This window comes from Lissotriton helveticus, chromosome 5_1 (genome assembly GCF_964261635.1).
Source record: "Lissotriton helveticus chromosome 5_1, aLisHel1.1, whole genome shotgun sequence".
In the NCBI taxonomy this organism is placed as follows: Eukaryota; Metazoa; Chordata; class Amphibia; order Caudata; family Salamandridae; genus Lissotriton; species Lissotriton helveticus.
The window spans coordinates 99,340,751-99,362,120 of record NC_136065.1 but is presented as its reverse complement, the minus strand read 5'-3'; the positions used below and the strand labels follow the sequence as shown (position 1 = coordinate 99,362,120).

Below are 21,370 nucleotides of genomic sequence, written 5' to 3'. Positions count from 1 at the left end.
ACAGAGTAGGAGAAGAGAGGGATGGAAACTATGGGGCAGAAGTAAAAAGAAAGAAATGGCGAGGGTGAGATCGTGAATCAGTGAGAAAGAGACCGTGCCAGAGATGAGAGGGAGGGAGACAGAGTGACAGAAGGAGATTGACACAGGAGAAGGAGAGGGAAGAAGATACATCTGGCGAGACAATGAGAGATTGTTAGAAAGGCGATCCCGGGGGAGGCAGAAGATGTCTGACTGACCACCCCTAGGTCCACCTCTCCGCTGAGAAGTAGCCGAGCGTTGTCGAGAGACCTCCTGGGTGAGGGTCCTCTCCTAAGATCGTACAGCAGAGTAACCACAACACTACAAACAGACACCACACAAGAGGATAAGTTCTTAGGCTTTATCAAGAGTAAAGGTTACTTGTTCTCAGCGTTATGTACAGGCAGATCGAGAGATCTGGAAAGTCTCGTAAATAAGGGACAGGGTAGCGGGACAGTCTCAGTACGGGAGCAGGAAGGGATACCCTGCGCACAGCTCTCAATCCTCGAGCCGTGGGGTTCCGAGGGGTCGAGCCGCGGCAGCGCCAGCAGGGCTCGACAGGTGGTATTTAACGGAGAGATGGGCCGCGGCAGCGCCAGAAGGCTCAAAAGATGGTTCAGCGAGGATGGGCCGCATCAGCGCCAGCAGGCTCTCAAGATGGTTCAGCGAAGATGGGCCACGGCAGCGCCAGCAGGCTCTCAGGGTAGCTTCGGGTTACGGGAATGAGTTCTTCTGGTGTCGGCCGCGACAGTGTCAGCAGGGCTTTCCAGTCCAGGATACAACTGGCGTCCTACTCCGGGGCTGGCCCAGATATAGGGCTGGAGTCCTTTGATGTCCGGACCCTCGCGCCTGGGGGCCAGAGGGGCCGGGATGGTGGTGTCCAGACACTCAGCAGGGGGGTGGAGCCAGCGCCCAGGGAGGCCGGAGGGTGATCGATACCAGGCGTCCGGGGACGGCTGGAGGGCCATCGAAACTCCCCTCCTCTTGGATCTGTTGAGTGGCCACTTGACCACCTGGGTGGATCTTGGTGCCGCGATGTCGGGGCTTCGCTGGGGCCTGGGCCGGGGCCGAGGCCACGTGTTCGTGACGGGGTGGGCCCAAGATGGAGTCGGGCGAGGCCTCGTGCTAGGGACGTGGTTCGTGACGTGAGGGGCCCAAGATGGAGTCAGGCCGGTCGTGGTGGTCCGGGATGGTAGCCGGACCGGCAGTGTTGGAGCGTGCGGGATCGGGCAAAAGGGGCCACCTGGGGCTTGGCAGAGGGCCGATGTCGTTCTGGGCCCGCCATGCGGGAGGGGTAGGGCAATGCCATGAGGCCGGGTCCAACACGCGTCCCCCCCAGCTGAAGGCAGGGGAGAGTCACCCATCTTCTTGGGGGTTCTCCTCGCCGGGGCCGAAGAATCGGGACAGGCCGTCAGCATTGGCGTGGTCGTTTCCGGGCTGGTGCTCCACAGTGAAGTCCATCCCTTGGAGGGAGATGGACCATCGCAATAGTTTCGGGTTTTCTCCCCGCATCTGCATCAACCACCGCAGGGGCCGGTGGTCGGTCTGGACCCGGAAGTGGGTGCCGAAGAGGTAGGGCCGGAGCTTCTTTAGGGCCCACACGACGGCGAAGGCTTCCCTCTCGATGGTGCTCCATCGTTGTTCTCTGGCCAGCAGCCGCCGGCTGATGAAGGCAACGGGAAGGTCGACTCCCTCAGGGTTTACTTGGGAGAGGACCGCCCCAATGCCGTGCTCCGAGGCGTCGGTTTGGACCACAAACTCTCGGCTGTAGTCGGGGGCTTGGAGCACAGGGGCGGTGCACATGGCGGTCTTCAGTGTGTCGAAGGCGACCTGGCACTCGGGGGTCCAGCGCACCTTTGGTGGTAGTCTCTTGGAGGTTAGTTCTGTGAGGGGCCCCACAATGCTTCCATAGTCTTTTTTTTTTTTTTTGTCCTCATCTGCCTTCCCCTTTAGGCGGATAATGCCACCCACCTTACACGACATTGCTGACGTGATGTGTTGTATTGGTGGGAGAGATATACCGACACCAAAAGTTGACTCCATCTAGGTATGTTTCAACCTGCCGGACCTTATTCGAAACTATCCTGGCCCCTGGTCCAAAAGAGTATAGATGGCATAATCATCGGACCCGGGGGGGGGAAAAAAAAAACCCGGATCATCTCCAGTTGGTCAGGAGATCCCAGAAAGCCAAGTTTCTTTTGCTAACAGATCTTTTTAGGTCACTTTTGGATGTCTCGTATAAAGATGTCAGCCATGAACAGTGTAAAGGAGGTGTCATCTCTACCCATTGTATGCAGATCTGTCTTCTCGCTAATAGAATTGCGTAAAAAAGGAATGACTTCTCCTTCCCTATGATGTTGTCTTCCATCCCAAAGATGACAAGTGGGAGGGTTATTGACAGGGATGTATTTAGTATAGAGTTTAGAGTGTTTTTCACGTCTTCCCAGAAATTTGCTATATTTGGACATTCTAGGAACATGTGTACATCACAAGCATCCGCTAAATTACATTTGTTACATTTCTTGTCCGGTTGGTATTTAGAAAGTTTCCGTGGTGTTAAGTATGCCCGATGTACCGAGAAAATATGATTTCTTACTAGCCAAGAGGGCTTTACGATTTTACGCAATAGTCCAAAGGAGTTTATCCACCTCTCCTCGCATGGAAGCCCAATCTCTGCACCCCATAACTCATCCGGGAGTTGAAACTCCCCTTCACTTTCCTCCAACAGAAGCCAATACCATATGGCCACTTCTCTTCCTCCAGTTGGTCGTTCCACCATTTGTCGTTCCGTTTCACTTATCTTCCCAATATTACCATCTTTGCGGGTTTCAGATCTTGCCCAACTATCCAGTTGAATATATTTAAATCTGGAAAGCCCCGGGCCAACTAGATCGTATAGCTCATCCCAAGTTATCAGTTTTTTTTCTTTAAATAATTGACCCCATTTAGTAATGCCTGCTTGTTCTAATATAGTGGACAGATTGTCTCTCAGGCATGGGGGTAAACCGGGAGAGTCCCAAATTGGGGAATAGTTTGAGTAATAAGATAAACCCAGTTTTTTCCTGATGTTAAACCAATTTTTGGCCCCTGAGTGTAATGTTTTCAATTTGATGTTTTTGAAAAATGTCTGACTTCCAAATTTAAACATAAAGCCATCTGCTGCTAGATTCGTCCCCTTTAGCATGGCCCCGTACATGGATGTATTAGGAAAATTAGATGGCATTTTAAGAAGCATTCTAGAATAAGACATCTGAAAGGCCCATGAATAGTACATTAGGTCCGGCAAGGCAAGGCCCCCTTTTTCTCTCCTTCTTCTGAGCTTCTTCCATGCTATTCTTGTGGTCTTATAATTCCATATAAAGGAGTTAATTTCTCTTTGACATTTTTCCATCATTTTTGTTTCCATGGCAATTGGGATAGTATTAAAAACAAAGGTGAATTTTGGGAGAATACACATTTTGATTAAATTTACCCTTCCTGTTATGGAAAGAGGCAGATGTGTCCAAGATTTCATAAGTCTTTTGCTTTCACTATGTATTCTTTCCAAATTAGTTTGTGCGAGGGTGCCCACGTCATGGGTTATTTTGATTCCCAGGTACCGCATTGAAGATGAGATGTTTATCCCAACATCTAGGTTGGGTAGATTCCATGCCATAATCTCGCTCTTACTCGAGTTTATGTCGTAGCCCGAGACATGGCCGAATTCTTCAGCCCTTTGTATAACCACTGGGAATGCCCTGTCTGGATCAGATGTGAACACTAAGATGTCATCTGCATATAATGCTACCCGTCTTTCCCACTCTCCAAAACAAAAAGATGGAATGTTGGCCTCTTCCCTTAACACCTGGGCAAAAGGCTCGATGTACAAATCGAATAAGAGAGGGGAAAGCGGGCAGCCCTGCCTTGTTCCTCGTGTGATGTTAAATGCTTCAGTCAGGGACCCATTAATCAGCAGCCTAGCGGATGGTGCACTATATAACTGCTTTATGGTTCTACAGAACACTTCTCCACACTTAAATTTTTTTAAGACATCATTTAGGTAGAGCCAATTGACTCTATCGAACGCCTTAGTTGCGTCTAGAGTCAAAGTAGCCAAAGGCAAAGAGAAAGCAGTAGCGATATCTATAGCCCCAATTAACTGCCGCTTTAACTCAGCTAGTTGTCGCCCCTTTATAAACCCTTTCTGATCATGATGGACTACAGTACCAATAACGCTAGCCAGTCTTGTGGCGATGATAGTTGTAAAAATGTTATAGTCGTTGTTAAGTAACGATATTGGTCTGTATGACCCGCACTCTAATGGGGATTTCCCTGGTTTTGGAATGAGAACAATTGTGGCCTCCCCCCAAGATTTAGGCATTGGCTGTTCTTCCATTAAAATGCCATTAAAGAGTTCAGTTAGCACCGGTGTAATAGTGTTCTCTAAGGCTCTATAGATTTCTCCCGGCAATCCATCCGGGCCTGCTGCTTTCCCTTTCTTAGATTGACTAATGGCTTTTTTCACCTCCTCTTCTGTTATGTCTGACTCTAGTGATTTGGTCTGGATTATTGAGAGAGTAGGTAGTGTAATGGCATCTAGCCATCTATCTCTTGCGTTTTCATCATTGGGGAGATCCTCTTTATAGATTTCCTGAAAAAACTCAAAAAAAGGACTGGTGGTTCTTATCTCTGGCTCACCTTCTAACTTGATTTCCCTGATGTAATTTAGGGCTTTATCAGATTTAATTTCCCAAGCCAGAATTTTTCCTGCACTTTCTCCAAACTCAAATTGAGAGGATTTACTCGCTTCCCACCTTTTATTTATTCTCTCCTGCAAAGTGTTCTCTAATTCAGCTTTTAATTCAGCCAGTTTTACTTGCTCTTCTGCTGTTATTGAAGGCAAGACCATTTTTGACTCTAAAGTTTTCATATCTTGTTCTAATCTATTTATTTTGTCAAAATATGTCTTCCTTCTGTAGGAGGCTCTATTAGTAATTTGCCCTCTTAAGAAAGCTTTGAATGTCTCCCAAACGACTGTTGGGGTTGCAGAATTTCTATTTATTTCAAAAAAGGTTATAGATTCTTTTACTAGGAAGTTGACCTCTTCTTCGAGCAGGAGTGTCCTGTCAAAGGACCATGAAGGGTGTTTGGCAGTAGTGTCAGACTTAAGAGTAAACTCTAACGCCGAATGGTCTGATAGATGTGAAGGTAAATAATCTATTGATTCTAGAGTGTCTTTTAGACAGTAACTAAAGAAGGCGTAATCTATTCTGGATTTATGTTTAAACCGGCTATTCCTATAAGACACCCCCATCTTATTACCCACTCTTTCTCTCCAACAATCTGCCAGACCCAGATATGTCATTATTACTTTAACCACTTGGCTGCTAAGGGGTGTGTGCGAGGTCCATTGACTTTCCATTGAAATCAATGGAAAGTCCATGACGAGTTACCCTTGTCATTAGCGCTGAAGGGGTTAAGTGTTTCTCTAGATTTGATAGGGCCAGTAGTTTTAGTCCTTGTTAATTTATCTAATTTGGGATCAAGAACGATGTTAAAATCTCCCATCCAGATTATTGGCTCCTGCACTGTTATTAGTTGGGTCCTTATTGCGTCTAGATGTGATGGATCGTCCGAGTTTGGGCCATAATAGCCCACCAAAATTCTAATCTGACCATCAAGCGAAACTCTTACTATTAACCATCTCCCTGTATGGTCTTCCCTGCAGTCTAATATTTCTGCTTTCGCAGATTTTTTAAAAATGAACACTACCCCTCTTATATTGGCGTTATGATCTGTGGTACAAAATGTATCAATCCACCTGTGTTTTTTTAATATAGTATTTGCCTCTTTCTGAGAAAGTGTGTTTCCTGCAACGCTATGACCTGCGCCCGTGAGTCTCTCAAGTATTGTAGTATGCGCTCACGTCTTCCTCTCACGCGCAGACCATTCACGTTCCAGGACAAAAATTTAGTGCATGTCATAATGTGGCTTCTATCCCTATCACCCTTTCTCTTTTGCTATTTATGTGGAAATTTCTTAACCCTGGCATGGAAGAAACCTGTTTTTGTAAAAGTTGTGAAGATTGGGTAGTTAAAACAACTGAGCAGGAGCACAGATGAGGATTTTTATTTGCTAATCTACCACCACCCCACCCTACCCTTACCCTGGGAAACCCCCCCTTATTTACTCTGGCTCGATCTTTAGCCGGGTTAACACGCATCTACAGCCCATCCATGAGCCACTACTGCTGCCTAGTCATGAACAAAGAATATGTTGGTCCATGAGCGGGTAAAAAAAAAATTATAAGACCAAAATTAGCTAACTTATTGAGCTGTGTTGAGATAATCGTGGCGGGAGTTATGTGTTAATATTATTATTTTTTTTTTTCTTTTGTTTTTTCCCCTTCTTTTAGGAGCTGTTTCTTTTTTTTTTTCCTTGTGCATGGTCTCCCATTGTTTTTCTAATATATATCTATATTTATTATGTGAAGTTTTTTTTTGTTTTTTTCCCTTTTAGTGTTATAAGTACCTCCTATGTGATCATTTCCTTTTTTTTTTGCTTAAATATGTCCCTTGTTTTTAATTTCTACGATCTTTTTCTGGGAGACCTAAGAATCTATGTCTGCACTGATATCTAACTTACTTTAATTTCTAAGTCTTGTGAGAGTGTGCCTGGTCATGGGCTTGAGCTTGAGCATGATCTCGGATGGAATCTAACAGCTCATCTGCATCCTGTGTGGTACGAACATTATGCATCTTATTATTATACATAATGCGAAGGAATGCAGGGAATCTCATCTGCACCGTAGCCCTGTATGATCTGAATTTATCCATACGCTGACCCAATTCCCACTGTCTGTCCAATGTGGTTTTTGAGAGGTCAGAGCGGATCTCATAAGAAAAGTCAGGGCCTTTTATTGTGCCAGCTTTCAGGGCCAAATTTAGTATTTTCTCTTTAAGAGCATACGTCAGGAAATTGATTAGCACTTTTCTAGGTTTAGTCCTTGCAGGATTCAAGCGGAAAGGGTCTCTATGTATCCGCTGGATGTCTTTGTTGAGTTCTTCAACCGTTTCCTCCAAATTAAGTGCTTCTTTTATTAGTTTTATTATATATCCCTTAAGATCTCCACTTTCTTTCCCCTCCGGAATCTTTAGAAGTCGAATGGTATTGCGTCTAGAAAAGTTCTCCGACACTTCTATTCGCTCTTTCATGTTTTCGCCATCTCTTTGGAGGCTGTGTATTTTTGACCTGGCGCACTCCAGATTAGTGGTTAGAGATCCTACAGAGCTTTCTAGAGTCTCCGTCCTTACAAAAAGGCCATCGACCTTATGTCCTAGCTCCTCACAAGTTGCTCTTATTTCATTTTGATTTAATTTAGAGACTACAAATTCCTGTCTGATCTCTTCTCGCATTGTTGCGATGGAGGAGACTATAGCCTCGAGCGATTTTCCGAAACCTAGAGCTGTGTTTTGTTCAGCCTCCCTTCCAACTGATGCATCCAGGGGCGCTACATCTAGAGATGCTGCACTGTGAGTATCCTTCTCTGTAAAGGTTTTAGAGACCAAAGGTATGAGTAAGGTGGTTGGAGCTTCTGCCTCGTCCCCCTCATATGATGACATAGCGACTGCAGCCCCAGTTGTTAGTGAGTCAGGTTTGCTCTGCAGTTGCGCGTTGCTATCCATAGCAGCTGCTGCCATATCTTGCGTAATCTGCAAAACTTGGGGTAAGGCTCTGAAATAAGAGCGCAGTGATGGAGTTATGTCACCTGGGGCTTTTGAGCTTTTACTCTTGGGTTTATTCTTGTTTCTTTGCTGCTTTTTACCCGTGTTTATCACTAATTCAGATTTTTTTTTTTAACTCCTGTGCTTTCCTATGAACCTCCCCCAAGTGCACCCTGGGCCCTGTAGTGCGTTTTCCAAGGTTCTAGCCTTACTCCTTGTTATTCTCACTTGTAACTCCCTGGTTAAATCCTCGCTGCAGTTACTATTCACAAGCCCCCTTGCATCAATTAATCCCACCTTACTTGAATGAGCGTTGATATCACCTTGATCCTCCAGCTCGGCCAGCTCTCTCTCAACTCCCACCGCTCTCTCAACACTCTCAGCTTTCTCCGCATCAACCTTGTGGATCGTCTTGTGTGGCCCCCTTCTCACAATCACTTTGCTCTGGTGCTTGCTGCTCCCCCCGCCACGCTCCGCCACCGTGTGCACTCTCCGTGCCGCAGCCACCCGGCCGCGTCTGATTCCAGCTGCTGCACGCCCCCAACACAAACGAGAGGCGGAGACCGGCAGAGCAATCCCTGCCGGTGGACACATCCAAAAAACAAAGACCCGAAAAGAGGAAAGCCAAAAATAATGCCGAGTCAATTACGGCTTCAGTGCTTCAGGTTCTCAATGCAACACCCCACCGGCGGACATATCACCGATGAGAGTCGGAAAAGCCGGCAAACACGAGAGGCTCCGCTCTTCTCCGTGCTCGGAGTATCGTAGAGTGCTGCCGAAGCTCCAGGTAGAATGCCGAGTCAATGCATGACCTCCAGAAAAGCCGACTCCTTCTTCCCCCCGCTCACATCACCGCCGTAGCGGCAGGAGCATAGGCTCCGGACCGGCTGTTTCTCAGGAGTGTGCGCACCGCTCTAACCTGCGGCCGCCATGTTTCCCCCCTCATGCTTCAAAAGTCTTTTATAAAGCGCCGATAATATCCTGTGAGCCCCAGGAAGGCTCGGACTGCTGTTTGGGTGACCGGGGGCTCCCAGGCCCGGATGGCATCAATCTTTGGCTGGAGGGGAGCCACCTGGCCGCTCCCTACTTGGTGTCCCAGATAGGTCACGGACCCTTGGCCTATCTGGCACTTGCTGGCCTTTATTGTTAGTCCGGCCCGTCGGAGGGCCGTCAGGACCTCCCAGAGGTGGGTCAGGTGCTCATCCCAGTGGAGGCTGTACACTGCAATGTCGTCTAGATAGGCGGCACTGAACTCTTCTAGCCCGGCCAGTACCTTATTTACGAGTCTCTGGAAGGTGGCCGGGGCGTTTTTCATGCCGAAGGGCATCACCTTGAAATGGTAGTGGCCATCAGGGGTCGATAAGGCCGATTGCTCTTGCGCTCCAGGGGTGAGGCCGATCTGCCAATATCTGGCCGTGAGGTCGAAGGTGCTGAGATACTTTGCAGCCCCCAGGCGATCGATCAGTTCATCCCCCGGGGGATGGGATGGGCGTCGGTCCTGGTGACTGCATTCAGCCCCCGGTAGTCAACACAGAACCGGAGCTCCGGGGGCGTGCCGAGGGTGGCGGCTTTAGGGACCAGGACAACGGGACTGGCCCAGGGACTGTCGGAGGGTACGACTACCCCCAGAGCTAGCATCTTGGCCACTTCGGATTGAATGCAGGCCCGAACTCGGTCAGGCACGCGGAAAGCTCGGTGTCGCACAGGCGGGCTGTCTCCGGTGTCTACATCGTGGACACACCACCGGGTGACCCCCGGAGTGAGGGAAAACAGATCTGCAAATTGCCCCAGCAGCTTCCGGCAGTCTTGGTGCTGTTCTGTGGTCAGGGTCGAGGAGAGCGTGACCCCTTCGACGGAGCCGTCTTTCTCGGTGGTGCTCAGGAGATCTGGTAGAGGTTCGGAGTCGTCTTCAGCTCCGTCGTCGGTCGCTAGCAGCAGACTTAGTTCAGTGCGGGCAAAGTGCGGCTTGAGCCGGTTAGCGTGTAGAACCCGGAGGGGGTTCCTGGGGGACTCCATGTCCACCAGATAGGTGACGGGGCTCTTGCGCTCCACCACTTTGAAGGGCCCCGTCCATTTGTCCTGGAGGGCACAAGGTTCAACCGGGGACATGACCCAGACCTGCTGGCCCGGCTCGAATTCGATGGACGAGGCGTTCTGGTCATACCAGCGTTTCATCTCCTCCTGACTGGCCTCCAGGTTGGCCTCGGCCAGTTCCCGGAACTCCCGAGTTTGGTTGCGGAGGGTCAGGAGGTACTGGTAGACATCTGGTGGAGCACCTCGGACAGCCGTCTCCCAGCCTTCTTTGACCAGGCTGAGGGGGCCTCGGACCAGGTGCCCATACAATAGTTCGAAGGGGCTGAACCCCAGGGACTTCTGGGGTACCTCGCGATATGCAAACAGGAGGCAGGGCAGCAGGACATCCCATTTGCGTCGTAGCGGCTCCTCGAGGCCCTTGATCATTCACTTCAGTGTTCGGTTAAACCGCTCGACGAGTCCATTTCCTTGGGGGTGATACGGGGTGGTGAACTTATATGTGACCCCGCACTGTTGCCACAGGGACCGCATATATTTGGATATAAAGTTTGTACCCCGATCACTCACGACTTCCCGGGGGAAGCCGACTCTGGAGAAGATCCCCATTAGGGCTCGGCCGACTACTGGGGCCGTGATGGTTCGGAGGGGGATGGCTTCAGGATAGCGGGTGGCGTGGTCCACCAGAACGAGGATGAAGCGGTGCCCCTGAGAGGTGCGGGGGTCCAAGGGTCCCACTATGTCAATCCCCACTCGCTCAAAGGGGGTGGTGACCAAGGGAAAAGGCTGGAGTGGAGCTTTGACTTTTCCCCCGCTCTTCCCGCTGGCTTGACAGGTCGGACAGGATCGGCAGTGATTACTCACATCGTTGCGCATTTTCGGCCAGTAGAAATGGGTCACCAGGCGGCTGTAAGTTTTGTCCTGCCCCAGGTGCCCGGCGAGGGGCACGTCATGTGCCAAGTTCAAGAGGAAGTCTCTAAATCGGAGGGGAACGACCAGCACCCAGCTGGCCCCTAGTTCGGCAATCTTCTGCTCGCTGTAGAGAAGGTCGTGGTCCCAATAGACCCAGTGGGACCCAGAGGGGTCCCCAGCGGCTTGAGTTGCGGCTTGTTGTCGGATTCCCTCGAGGGAGGGACAGGTTTTCTGTTCCTGCCGGAATTGTTCGCGGGTGGGGCCACCTTCTTGGCGCCATTGAGCTAGTTCTGGAAGGTGGCCGAGCTCGGTGAGGTCTTCATGGCTGGGCCCCGGGGGGGTCGGGTTCAGGGTCGGCGTCCTTGGGGACGACGGGCGGTGGCGGTGCGGGCCACTCCGGTTCTTCCGGCATGGCATCTTCGATCGGGGCGGAGGCCCGGGCGGTCATGGATCGAGTGGTCGCACAGGCCCACTCGGGAAGGCCTAACACCCCCAGATGCTCTCTCTGCTCGACGTGGGACCAGGCGGAACTTTCCAGATCGTTCCCGAGGAGGCAGTCCACGGGGGCATCATCTTGGACGTTCACTTTCAGCATACCCGACAACCCTCCCCATTCGAAGGGGGTACGGGCCATCTGGCACAAACTCGGAGTTGTCCGCCGACCGGACCGGGCACAGGACGTTGGGTAGAATCTGTTCTGGGGTTACCAAGTGGCAGCGGACCGCCGTCACGCTGGCCCCAGTGTCACGGAGGGCTTCGGCCCGGCGTCCATTAATGGTGATCCATTGGCGGTATTTCTGTGTGTTGCCTGGGATCGGGTCTCGGGGGATCATCTCTTGATCACCCAGGCATGCCAACATCATAGCGGCGGGCTCCCACTCGGCCTGCTCGGGGTAGTTGTCTTCTTCCTCGCAGCCTTCTGTTCCCAGGGCGGCGGCCGCGATCTGGCGGTTCGGAGGGCCGGTGGTGCCGGGTCTCTGGTTCATCGGGCAGAGGGGGTCATTAGCATAATGACCCTGTCGCTGGCATCTGTGGCACGTAACATTCGGGCGGGGCCCTGGTCTTGCTGGTGGAACCCCTCTTCTGCCCAGGGATGGCGAAGTGGAGGTAGGGGAGGACCCCGTGGGGGCGTCTCGTGGTCGGTGGTTCCCCGGGGATCCCCGGCCGTAGTCTCCCATCGGGCTCTGGGGGACTCGGGTGCTCACCCATTTATCAGCCTCGACGGCGAGTTTCCGCGGCTCTGTCAATTTGCTGTCGAGGAGATGCTGCCGGAGTTTGATGAAGCAGTTGTTGGAAAGATGTTCCCATGTAATGAGGTCGACCAACTGCTGGTAGGTGGTGACCTGGCTGCCTTTGATCCACCCCTCGAAGGCTCGGCTGTAAAAGTTCACGTACTCCACCCAAGTGGTACCGGGGATTTTTTTACAGTCTCGGAATCGCTGCCGGTACATTTCGGGGGTGAGTCCGTAGCGAGTGAGGCGAGCGGTTTTCATGTGCTCGTACGAGGTCTTCTTGGCATCGGGAAGTTCTAGCAGGGCGTCTCTCCCCTCGTTGACGAATTTCCCCCATAGGCCGGCGCCCCAGTCCTTGAGGGGTACTCGATGGGCGGTCATGGCGACTTCATACGCTTTGAACCACTGTTGGATGTCGTCGTTCTTAAAGTACTCTTTGACGACATCCTTGGGTATGTGTACCTTTGTGTCCATAGGCGAGGGCGAGGTCTTGCCCCCGGATGCGTTGGCATAGTTCGTTTTGGCCTTGAGTTCTAGTTCCTTTAAGCCGCGCTCGTGCTCGAGCATGAGTCTTTTTTCCTCGAGGTCGCTTTGTCTCCGTTTCTCCTCCAGGTCTCCTTCTAGCCGTAGTTGCTCGAGGGCTATTTTTTTCGTCGTCAGCTGGAGTTCTCCGTCTAGCCGGAGTCGGGCGAGCTCCAATTCGTGGAGTCGGTTCGTTTCTCGTTCTCGGGTGTCTTCGTGGGGGAGGCCCATGTCCGGATTTGTGGGCCTCTCCCCCGCTGGGGTCGGGCCGGTCTCTGGGCTTCCGTTCGGGCCCGGGTTATCTTCATTCTGGGGTGGCGTGTCACCGGCGTCCACCCAGGCTTGTAGGGCCGATTTAAAGTCTTCCTTGGTGCTTAGGCCAGTGGTAGCGATGCCTAGGTCTTTGCAGAATTGTTTTAATTCCTTGTGACTGTAATCTTCCATTTTCTCTTTCTGGAATTCCATAGTTGGTCTTGTTTCTTGCGTCGTCATGGTCGTAGTGTGTTTTTCTTGGTAGTAGGTGAATAACTCTCTGTACGATCTGCGTCGGCTCGGATCCCGTCGCTTGCCACCAATGTTAGAAAGGCGATCCCGGGGGAGGCAGAAGATGTCTGACTGACCACCCCTAGGTCTACCTCTCCGCTGAGAAGTAGCCGAGCGTTGTCGAGAGACCTCCTGGGTGAGGGTCCTCTCCTAAGATCGTACAGCAGAGTAACCACAACACTACAAACGGACACCACACAAGAGGATAAGTTCTTAGGCTTTATCAAGAGTAAAGGTTACTTGTTCTCAGCGTTATGTACAGGCAGATCGAGAGATCTGGAAAGTCTCGTGAATAAGGGACAGTGTCAGTACGGGAGCAGGAAGGGATACCCTGCGCACAGCTCTCAATCCTCGAGCCGGGGGGTTCCGAGGGGTCGAGCCACGGCAGCGCAAGCAGGGCTCGACAGGTGGTCTTTAACGGAGAGATGGGCCGCGGCAGCGCCAGCAGGCTCAAAAGATGGTTCAGCGAGGATGGGCCGCGGCAGCGCCAGCAGGCTCTCAAGATGGTTCAGCGAAGATGGGCCGCGGCAGCGCCAGCAGGCTCTCAGGGTAGCTTCGGGTTACGGGAATGAGTTCTTCTGGTGTCGGCCGCGACAGCGTCAGCAGGGCTTTCCAGTCCAGGATACAACTGGCGTCCTACTCCGGGGCTGGCCCAGATATATGGCTGGAGTCCTTTGATGTCCGGACGCTCGCGCCTGGGGGCCAGAGGGGCCGGGATGATGGTGTCCAGACACCCAGCAGGGGGGTGGAGCCAGCGCCCAGGGAGGCCGGAGGGCGATCGATACCAGGCGTCCGGGGACGGCTGGAGGGCCATCGAAACTCCCCTCCTCTTGGATCTGTTGAGTGGCCACTTGACCACCTGGGTGGATCTTGGTGCCGCGATGTCGGGGCTTCGCTGGGGCCTGGGCCGGGGCCGAGGCCACGTGTTCGTGACGTGGTGGGCACAAGATGGAGTCGGGCGAGGCCTCGTGCTCGGGACATGGTTCGTGACGTGAGGGGCCCAAGATGGAGTCAGGCCGGTCGTGGTGGTCCGGGATGGTAGCCGGACCGGCAGTGTTGGAGCGTGCGGGATCGGGCAAAAGGGGCCGCCCGGGGCTCGGCGGAGGGCCAATTTCGTTCTGGGCCCGCCATGCGGGAGGGGTAGGGCCACGCCATGAGGCCGGGTCCAACAGAGATGTAAAGAGATATCGGGAGTTAGATTGAGATTGAGAAAGATAGAGAGAGAGAGAGAGAGAGAGAAAGATACAGAGAAGGGGAGAATTAGATATATTCCCTCTTGTGTGGCACTATCCTTCAGTGGATATCTGCATGTTGATTGATAGTAAATCTGTAAGCAGTTTCGGTTTACAGCAGAGGGGTCCCCTGCCCAGCATTACACAGCAGGGAAATCAGGACCGAGCAATGCAGAGATTTCAGTGAGCACAGCCTCGTGGATTCCAGGGGTGGGACTTCAGATATTCGGTGTTACAGGGCTTCAAAGATTCCAAGGTGCAGGAAAACACAGATTCCAAGCTTAAGGACTTCAGAGATTCCAGGGTGCAGGAAACCTCAGATTCCAAGGTTCAGGACTTCAGAGATTCCAGGGTGCAGGGCCCTGAAGATTCCAAGAGGCAGGGCACCAGAGATTCTAGTGTGCAGGGCACTGTAGATTCCAGGATGCAAGACACCACAGATTACAAGATACAGGACAACAGAGTTTCCATTCTCTAGAACCCCAGAAATTCTAAATGCCAAAACTCTAGAGATTCAAAGGCTCGGGACCTCTGAGATCTAAAAATGCATGAATTGAACATGTAGAAAGCACAGGACCTCTGCAATTCCATGCCTCGGGGATTGATAAGTGCGAGGCTAGATTCAAAGGCAGAGGACTTCTGAGATTCGAAGGCACCAGACTTTGGAGCTTCCAAGATGCAGGGCTTCAGAGTTCCCAAAAACAGAGACATGCAGCATTGCTGAAATTCCAAGGCGCAGGACCTTACATGGTGGCTATCTTCAGATGTTTGAGGAGGCAGAATGTCAAGTACTCCGAAGTGCAAGACTTAATGGGTTTCAAAGAGCAGTCTGGACTTACAGACTCCATGATGCGGGGCTCAGAAATCCCCCAGTGCAGGACTTATGAGAGTTCAAGGTATGGGCGCAGGACCTACCGGGTTTGAGATGGGCATCGTCAGATATACTAAGGTGTCGAAGCCTCTAATATTCCAGTACAGGACTGGGAAGACTCTAAGTAGAAGAGCCTGAAAGAAACCGAGGTGAAGTGTTCAGAGATTCCATGTTGCTAGATTTTTTTGGTTCAAATAATCACGGCTTCACAGATTCTTAGATGTAGGTTTAGAGATATTACAAGGGGCAGCATCCAGAGACTCCATGGTGCATGTCCCTGTAGACTCAAAGGAGCAGAAATCACAGGATTCCAAGGGATAGGGCTCCAGAGATTCCCAGGTACAGGACCACCGAGATTTTAAGGTGCATGACTTGTAAAAACTCTACGGACTCCAAGGTGCAAGGCTTACAGATGGCAAGTTGCAGGACTACAAGAATGTCTCCGGTGCAAGCAGATGTTCCAAGGTGCATGACTTGAAGACTCCAAGGTGCCTGACTTGAAGACTCAAAGGCGCATGACTTGAAGACTCAAAGGCGCATGACTTGAAGACTCCAAGGTGCAGGGCTCCAGAGACTCCAAGGTGGAAGGCTCTAGAGATTCCCACGTCAGGACCACAGAGCGTCACAGTTGCATGCCACAGAGATTCAAAGGCGCAGGACCACAGAGATTCCAAGGTGCAGCACCACAGAGATCAAGGTGCAGGACCACAGAGATTCCAAGGTGCATGACTTGAAGACTCCAAGGTGCAGGGATCCAGAGACTCCAAAGTGGAAGCCTCTATAGATTTTCAGGTGGTGCAGGACCTCAGAGAATGCAAGACGCAGGACTGGAAAGATTCCCACGTGCAGTACCACAGAGTTTCCAAGATGCATGATCTGAACGACTCTAGAGATCCAAGGTGCAAGGCTTTTCAGACTCCAAGATGCAGAACCTCAGAGATTTGTATTTGTATTTGTATTTGTATTTTGATTTGTAGAGCGCCTTATCACCCAGGGGTCTCTAAGCGATTGGCGGGAGGTGGATACAGGTGGACACAGCGTTGTTTAGGGGAAGAAGCTAGATGGTACCCCATGCCTCCTGGAATAGCACGGTTTTTAGCTTTTTCCTAAAAGGCATCAAACTTGTTTCCTTGCGCAGGTTCTCAGGCAGTTTGTTCCATGCACTGGGGATTGTGTGAGAGAATGTGCGACCTCCTATAGAGGAAATTTTGAACCGTGGGCAGATCAATAGTGCGGCTTCTGCTGACCGTAGATTCCTGCAAGGGGCATACGGGACAAGACGTTCCTTGATGTATTTAGGGGCTTGCCCATATAGGGCTTTATGTGTAATGCATAGGCCCTTGAACTTGGCCCGTTGATTTATTGGCAGCCAATGAAGTTTGCGAAGAAGGGGGGTGGCATGGGTCCTTCTTGGCTTGTTAAAAATTAGCCTGGCCGCGTCATTGATAACGATCTGAAGTCTGTTCATTAGTTTTTTCGGAGTACCGACATACATGACGTTGCCGTAGTCCAGCCGTGCCAGGATTAGTGCTGATACTGCTCTCCTGAGGGTGTCCACCGTCAGGATGGGTGACAGTTTGCGTAGTTGTCTCATTAGGCCCACACAGGTGCCCACTACAGCTGAGACCTGGGCTGACATAGTGAGGTTGGCATCTACCACTATGCCGAGACTTTTAACTGATTCTGCCGGTACTGGGGGGTTTCCTAATTCGGTGGGTCATAAGAGGTCACTCCAAGGGCTAGATGATGTTGTAATTGCAAGCACCTCCGTCTTATCAGGATTGATTTTTAAGGAGTTTGCCGTCATCCAATTGACGGTGAATTTTAAAATATTTTGCAATTTTTGATCTGCTGTTGGAGTGTTACCAATTTGAATGATGATCTGGGTATCATCAGCGTAATTGTATATACTGCAGTCCATCTGATTCAGTGATGAAATGAGGGGCTGCAGATATGCATTGAACATCAAGGGTGACAGGGCCGAGCCTTGTGGGACTCCGCAAGTGATCTTTGCTGTCTCTGATATCAGATCATACAGTTGTACTCTTTGAACCCGTTCACCAAGGAACGAGGTCAGCCAGGCATGGGCCGTGCCCTGGATACCGAAGTCCCACATCCGCGACAGTAGTAGGTCATGATTGACCGTATCAAATGCCGCGGAGAGGTCAAGCAGCACCAGGGCACACGGGTCTTTTTTGTCTGCTTTAAGTCGCAGATCCTCTAGCACGGAAAGCATGACCAATTCCGTGCTATTGTGGGCCCTAAAGCCGGCCTGGTTGGGCTCCAGCAAGGAATTGATCTCAAGATGGTGAGAGAGGCTAGGCAGTACGTGCTGCTCCAGTATTTTGGCTAAGAAAGGCAGTTGTGAAATGGGCCTGTAGTTTTTTAAGATCTTGGTATCAGCCCCTGCCTTTTTTAGGAGAGGGATCAATCGGGCTTCCTTGAGGTTAGAAGGAACCTGTCCGGAAGTGAGGGAGCTGTTTAAGAGTGATAATATGTCATCCTCCAGGCCTGGCCATGCTTGTTTGAAGACCCTCGGAGAGCAAGGGTCAGCCGGTGAGCCTGATTTGACTTGATTCATCACTCTCTCCAAACTTTCTTTAGTGAGTAAGGGTAGTGAAGTTAGGGGCTGGGTGACTGTAGGGGTAGGTATTGGAATAATTCCTGGACATTCCAGTCTAGGGGTGGACTCGATTTCTGTCAGGAGGGCAGATATCTTGGTGGTGAAAAATGACTGGAATTTATGGCAGTCTTCTTGCGTGAAGGAAGGGGGTTGTTCCTTCTTTTTCCTCAGTTCTGTAAGGACTTTGAAAATGTCTTTTGGGGGATTGTGTGCTGTCGCAATTCTGCTTTCGTAAAACGCACCTTTCCTAGTCCTAATCGCTTGTTTATAGGTGGTGAGCTTTTTTTTCGTACAAAGCTTGGGAACTAGGATCATACCCCTTTCGCCATGCTCTCTCGCTCTGGCGCAGGGAGCGTTTCAGTAGTCTTAGGTCATCATTAAACCAGGGAGCCCCTTTTCCTTTATCCCGGATTTTTACCCTTCGTGCAGGTGCCACTGTCTCAATGGCATTTTTCAGTTTTAGTGATAGTTTGAGGCTGGCCCTCTCCACGCCATCCTCCGGTGGTCTGTTAAGGTGGGAGGATTTCTCTAATGAAGATAATAGAGTATCAATATTGATTGAGTTCCACCTTCTCACCACCCGCCACTCGGCGGTGGGGGGTTTCTCCTTGCCCCGGGAATGCTAATTTACCCTGCAACAGGTGATGGTCTGACCATATGCAAGGTGAGATAGTGACAGGGCTCAGCACCGGGACTGAGGTCCAAATCAGATCCAGTGTGTGACCTTTCTTGTGTGTCGGGCCTGTCACTATCTGGGTTAGATCTAGCGTGGTCATAGCCTCATCTAACTGTTTGGACATTGCATCTTTAGTGGACTTCTCCCAGTGGAGATTGAAATCACCCATTACCACAAGCCCCTCATACCTTGTGCGAAGATTGTGGACCAGTCCCAAAAAAGGCTCAAGAAAGGCTGGGGAAGTTCCAGGAGGGCGATAGACGATAAGTATCGCCAGGCAATTGGTGGCAGAGCAGAGCTTGACCCCCAAGATGTCCGCACCCTCTATACTTTCTGCACAAATGGTTTCTGATTTGAAGGAGTTTTTATAGAAGATGGCAACTCCCCCCCCCTTTCCTGCCGTCCTTCCTATTATGGGTGGTGGCACTGAAGTTGGGCGGGAGTGCAGCCACTAAGTCGGGCATAGAAGAATCTTCTAGCCACGTCTCTGTGACTCCTAAAATATCTAGGTTGCCTTCATGGAGCAAGGAGAACACCTCCAAATTGTGTTTTTGGAGGGAGCGTGTATTAAGCAGGGCCACGCTCTGAGATGTTATTGTTCCTCTTTCCCTCCTAGTGTTGGTTATTGTCATAGGTGGATCTGCTATGGGTTTCAGCAGTTCCTCCCGCCTTAGTGCCTCCATTGTTTGCGGGCTAATAAGACCGTTTTTTTATTTAGTGCAAGCAGGTCTTCCCTGGAGTACCACGGTGTCGGATCAGGGGTCTTGGCCCCTGGTCCCGGCCAGGCGCGGACGGGCGCAGACGGGCTTGCCTTTGGCGCCCCGCCGGCGCCCCCGCTGCGCTGCCTGCATGAGGGTGCCATTTTATGTGCTCGAGGGCGGGAGTGCGGGCGTGGCTAAGCAATCGAATCCTCGCCCACCAGCCTTCTCCTCACCCAAGATGGCCGCCCCGCGTAGTCCTACCTCGACTACACTCGGGGTGAGTGACAGAGAGCCCTAAAACCCTAAAATCGGTTTTGGCTTTCTTCCTAGTCTTAGGGGCAGGTCCCGGCTTTCCGCCTCAGGACGCTACGAAATCAAGGGTGCACAAATGCGATTACTTAAATGCATTCGCATTTTTTAGAAATGCAAAAAATTGCGAATTCTGAAATAGAGTTTGATGCACCCCAAAAACGTATTTAGAAAGTGCAAACGGCCGAATTTACCGATTCGCACCGTTTGCACTTCCTAAATAGGTTGATGCATGTGCCCCTGAGAATCTTGCCCTTTGCGAGTGCAATTTAGCTTGATGAATCAGGCTGTATATTTCTAATAATAGTGTGCATGGGGAATTCCTTGTGTTATCCTCTGAACTGTGTTTGTTCTGTACTTCTAACATGATTTATGTGCTGTTTCAGGTGTAATGATTTGAAGCCTCAGTGCCCAGATGTGCTGAAGAGTTATAAAGGTAAATACACTTGCGTTTATTATACTTGTTTGATGCTATTTATGAAAATGATATAGTTTGCTATAGATATATGTTTGATAACGTCCACACATATCAAAACAGCAAAGCCTCTAACTATACACACAGCCCGAAACAAACTATTGATCAGTTCAAGTCAAGACAACAGAAGCTAAATAAATTAGAAGCTATTTTTTAAAGACAATATGCACTAGTTCTCAAATCAGAGTCCCATTGCTTGGTTTGTATCTCTACTTTCTAACTTTTCCAGAAGTGTTCAAATACTTTTTAGGATTTCATGACTTTGCAATATAGTACGATTTTTTATAACAACACATTTTTTTGCGTTTATAACACTCGGTGGGCGAACCCCAGTAAGCAGCATACAAACAAATGACAAAATGTAAAACAAGCATTTACAATGCAACGGTCTCGCCTTTGCAAAAGTTAGAGCTATTGGCATTGTAATTGACAAACTTTTTATTTATGTGTTGGTTTTGAAAACAGATAAATAAATGGCATTGTCATTTACAATGCCAATAGCTTAATCTCTCGCAAATGCGAAACCTATTGCATTTGCACACACACGCACACACACACACAAACACAGAGAGAGACGCACACACACAGAGCCTCGCACACACAGAGAGCCACACACAGCCACACACACAGAGCACACAGCTACACACACAGAGCACACAGCCACACACACAGAGCCACACACACACACAGAGACACACACAGCCACACATACACAGAGTACAGAGCCACACACACACACAGCACAGAGCCACATACACAGCCACAGAGCCACACACACACAGAGCCACACACAGAGCCACACACAGAGCCACACACAGAGCCACACACACAGAGCCACACACACACTCTTACCCAAAATAGTATACGAATGCGGTTACAATGGACATTTAGCAACACTACTAGTGCCTTAAATGTTTAATCCCCATAGTCCAGAACCCTTGAGTGTGTGTGTGGGGGGGGGTTGTGTGTGTGGGTTGTGGTTGCGTGTGTGTCGGTTGTGTGTGTGGGGTTGTGTGTGTGGGGTTGTGTGTGTGGGGGGGGGTTGTGTGTGTGTGTGTGTGGTTGTGTGTGTGTGTGGGGGGGGGATGTGTGTGTATGTGGGGGGTTGTGTGTGTGTGTGTGTGTGGGGTTAGAAGGGGTAGCCAGGATAAGCTCCCAAAGAGACTGGGTGCTGAAGACAGTCGCAGGAGGGGGACCAGGAAGAACCCTCGTTATCAATCCTAGGTGGAGACTATGCAGAGATCAGTAACTGGTCTCAAGGCACCAAGTGATTTCCACTGGCAACAAAGGCGGTAGACGGAACTCAGTAAATTAGGCCAATTTCCGGGCACGTCACGCTACAGTAGAGCTAACAATTTGAGGGGTGGTATGGGAGATTCCTTAAAATGGGGAGGATTCTGTATAGAAGATAAGTTGGTCAGAGAAAACCTTTTGATTTTGCAGTACCTGGTTTGAGATGGGTGCGTTACCTGGGGTTAAGGCAAGTTTGGGGGAGGGTGGTAGGCAGCGGATAAACCACGGG

General features: G+C 50.6%; 1 protein-coding gene across 1 annotated transcript in view; it reads left to right on the top strand.

Annotated features, from left to right (window-relative positions):
- Nucleotides 1-21,370, top strand: part of LOC144752403 (E3 ubiquitin-protein ligase TRIM39-like) — a 206,925-nt gene that overhangs the window by 104,921 nt on the left and 80,634 nt on the right. The window contains exon 5 of the mRNA XM_078640335.1: nt 19,760-19,809. Within this exon, the coding sequence (XP_078496461.1) occupies nt 19,760-19,809 (50 nt within the window). The remainder of the gene's footprint in view (nt 1-19,759; nt 19,810-21,370) is intronic.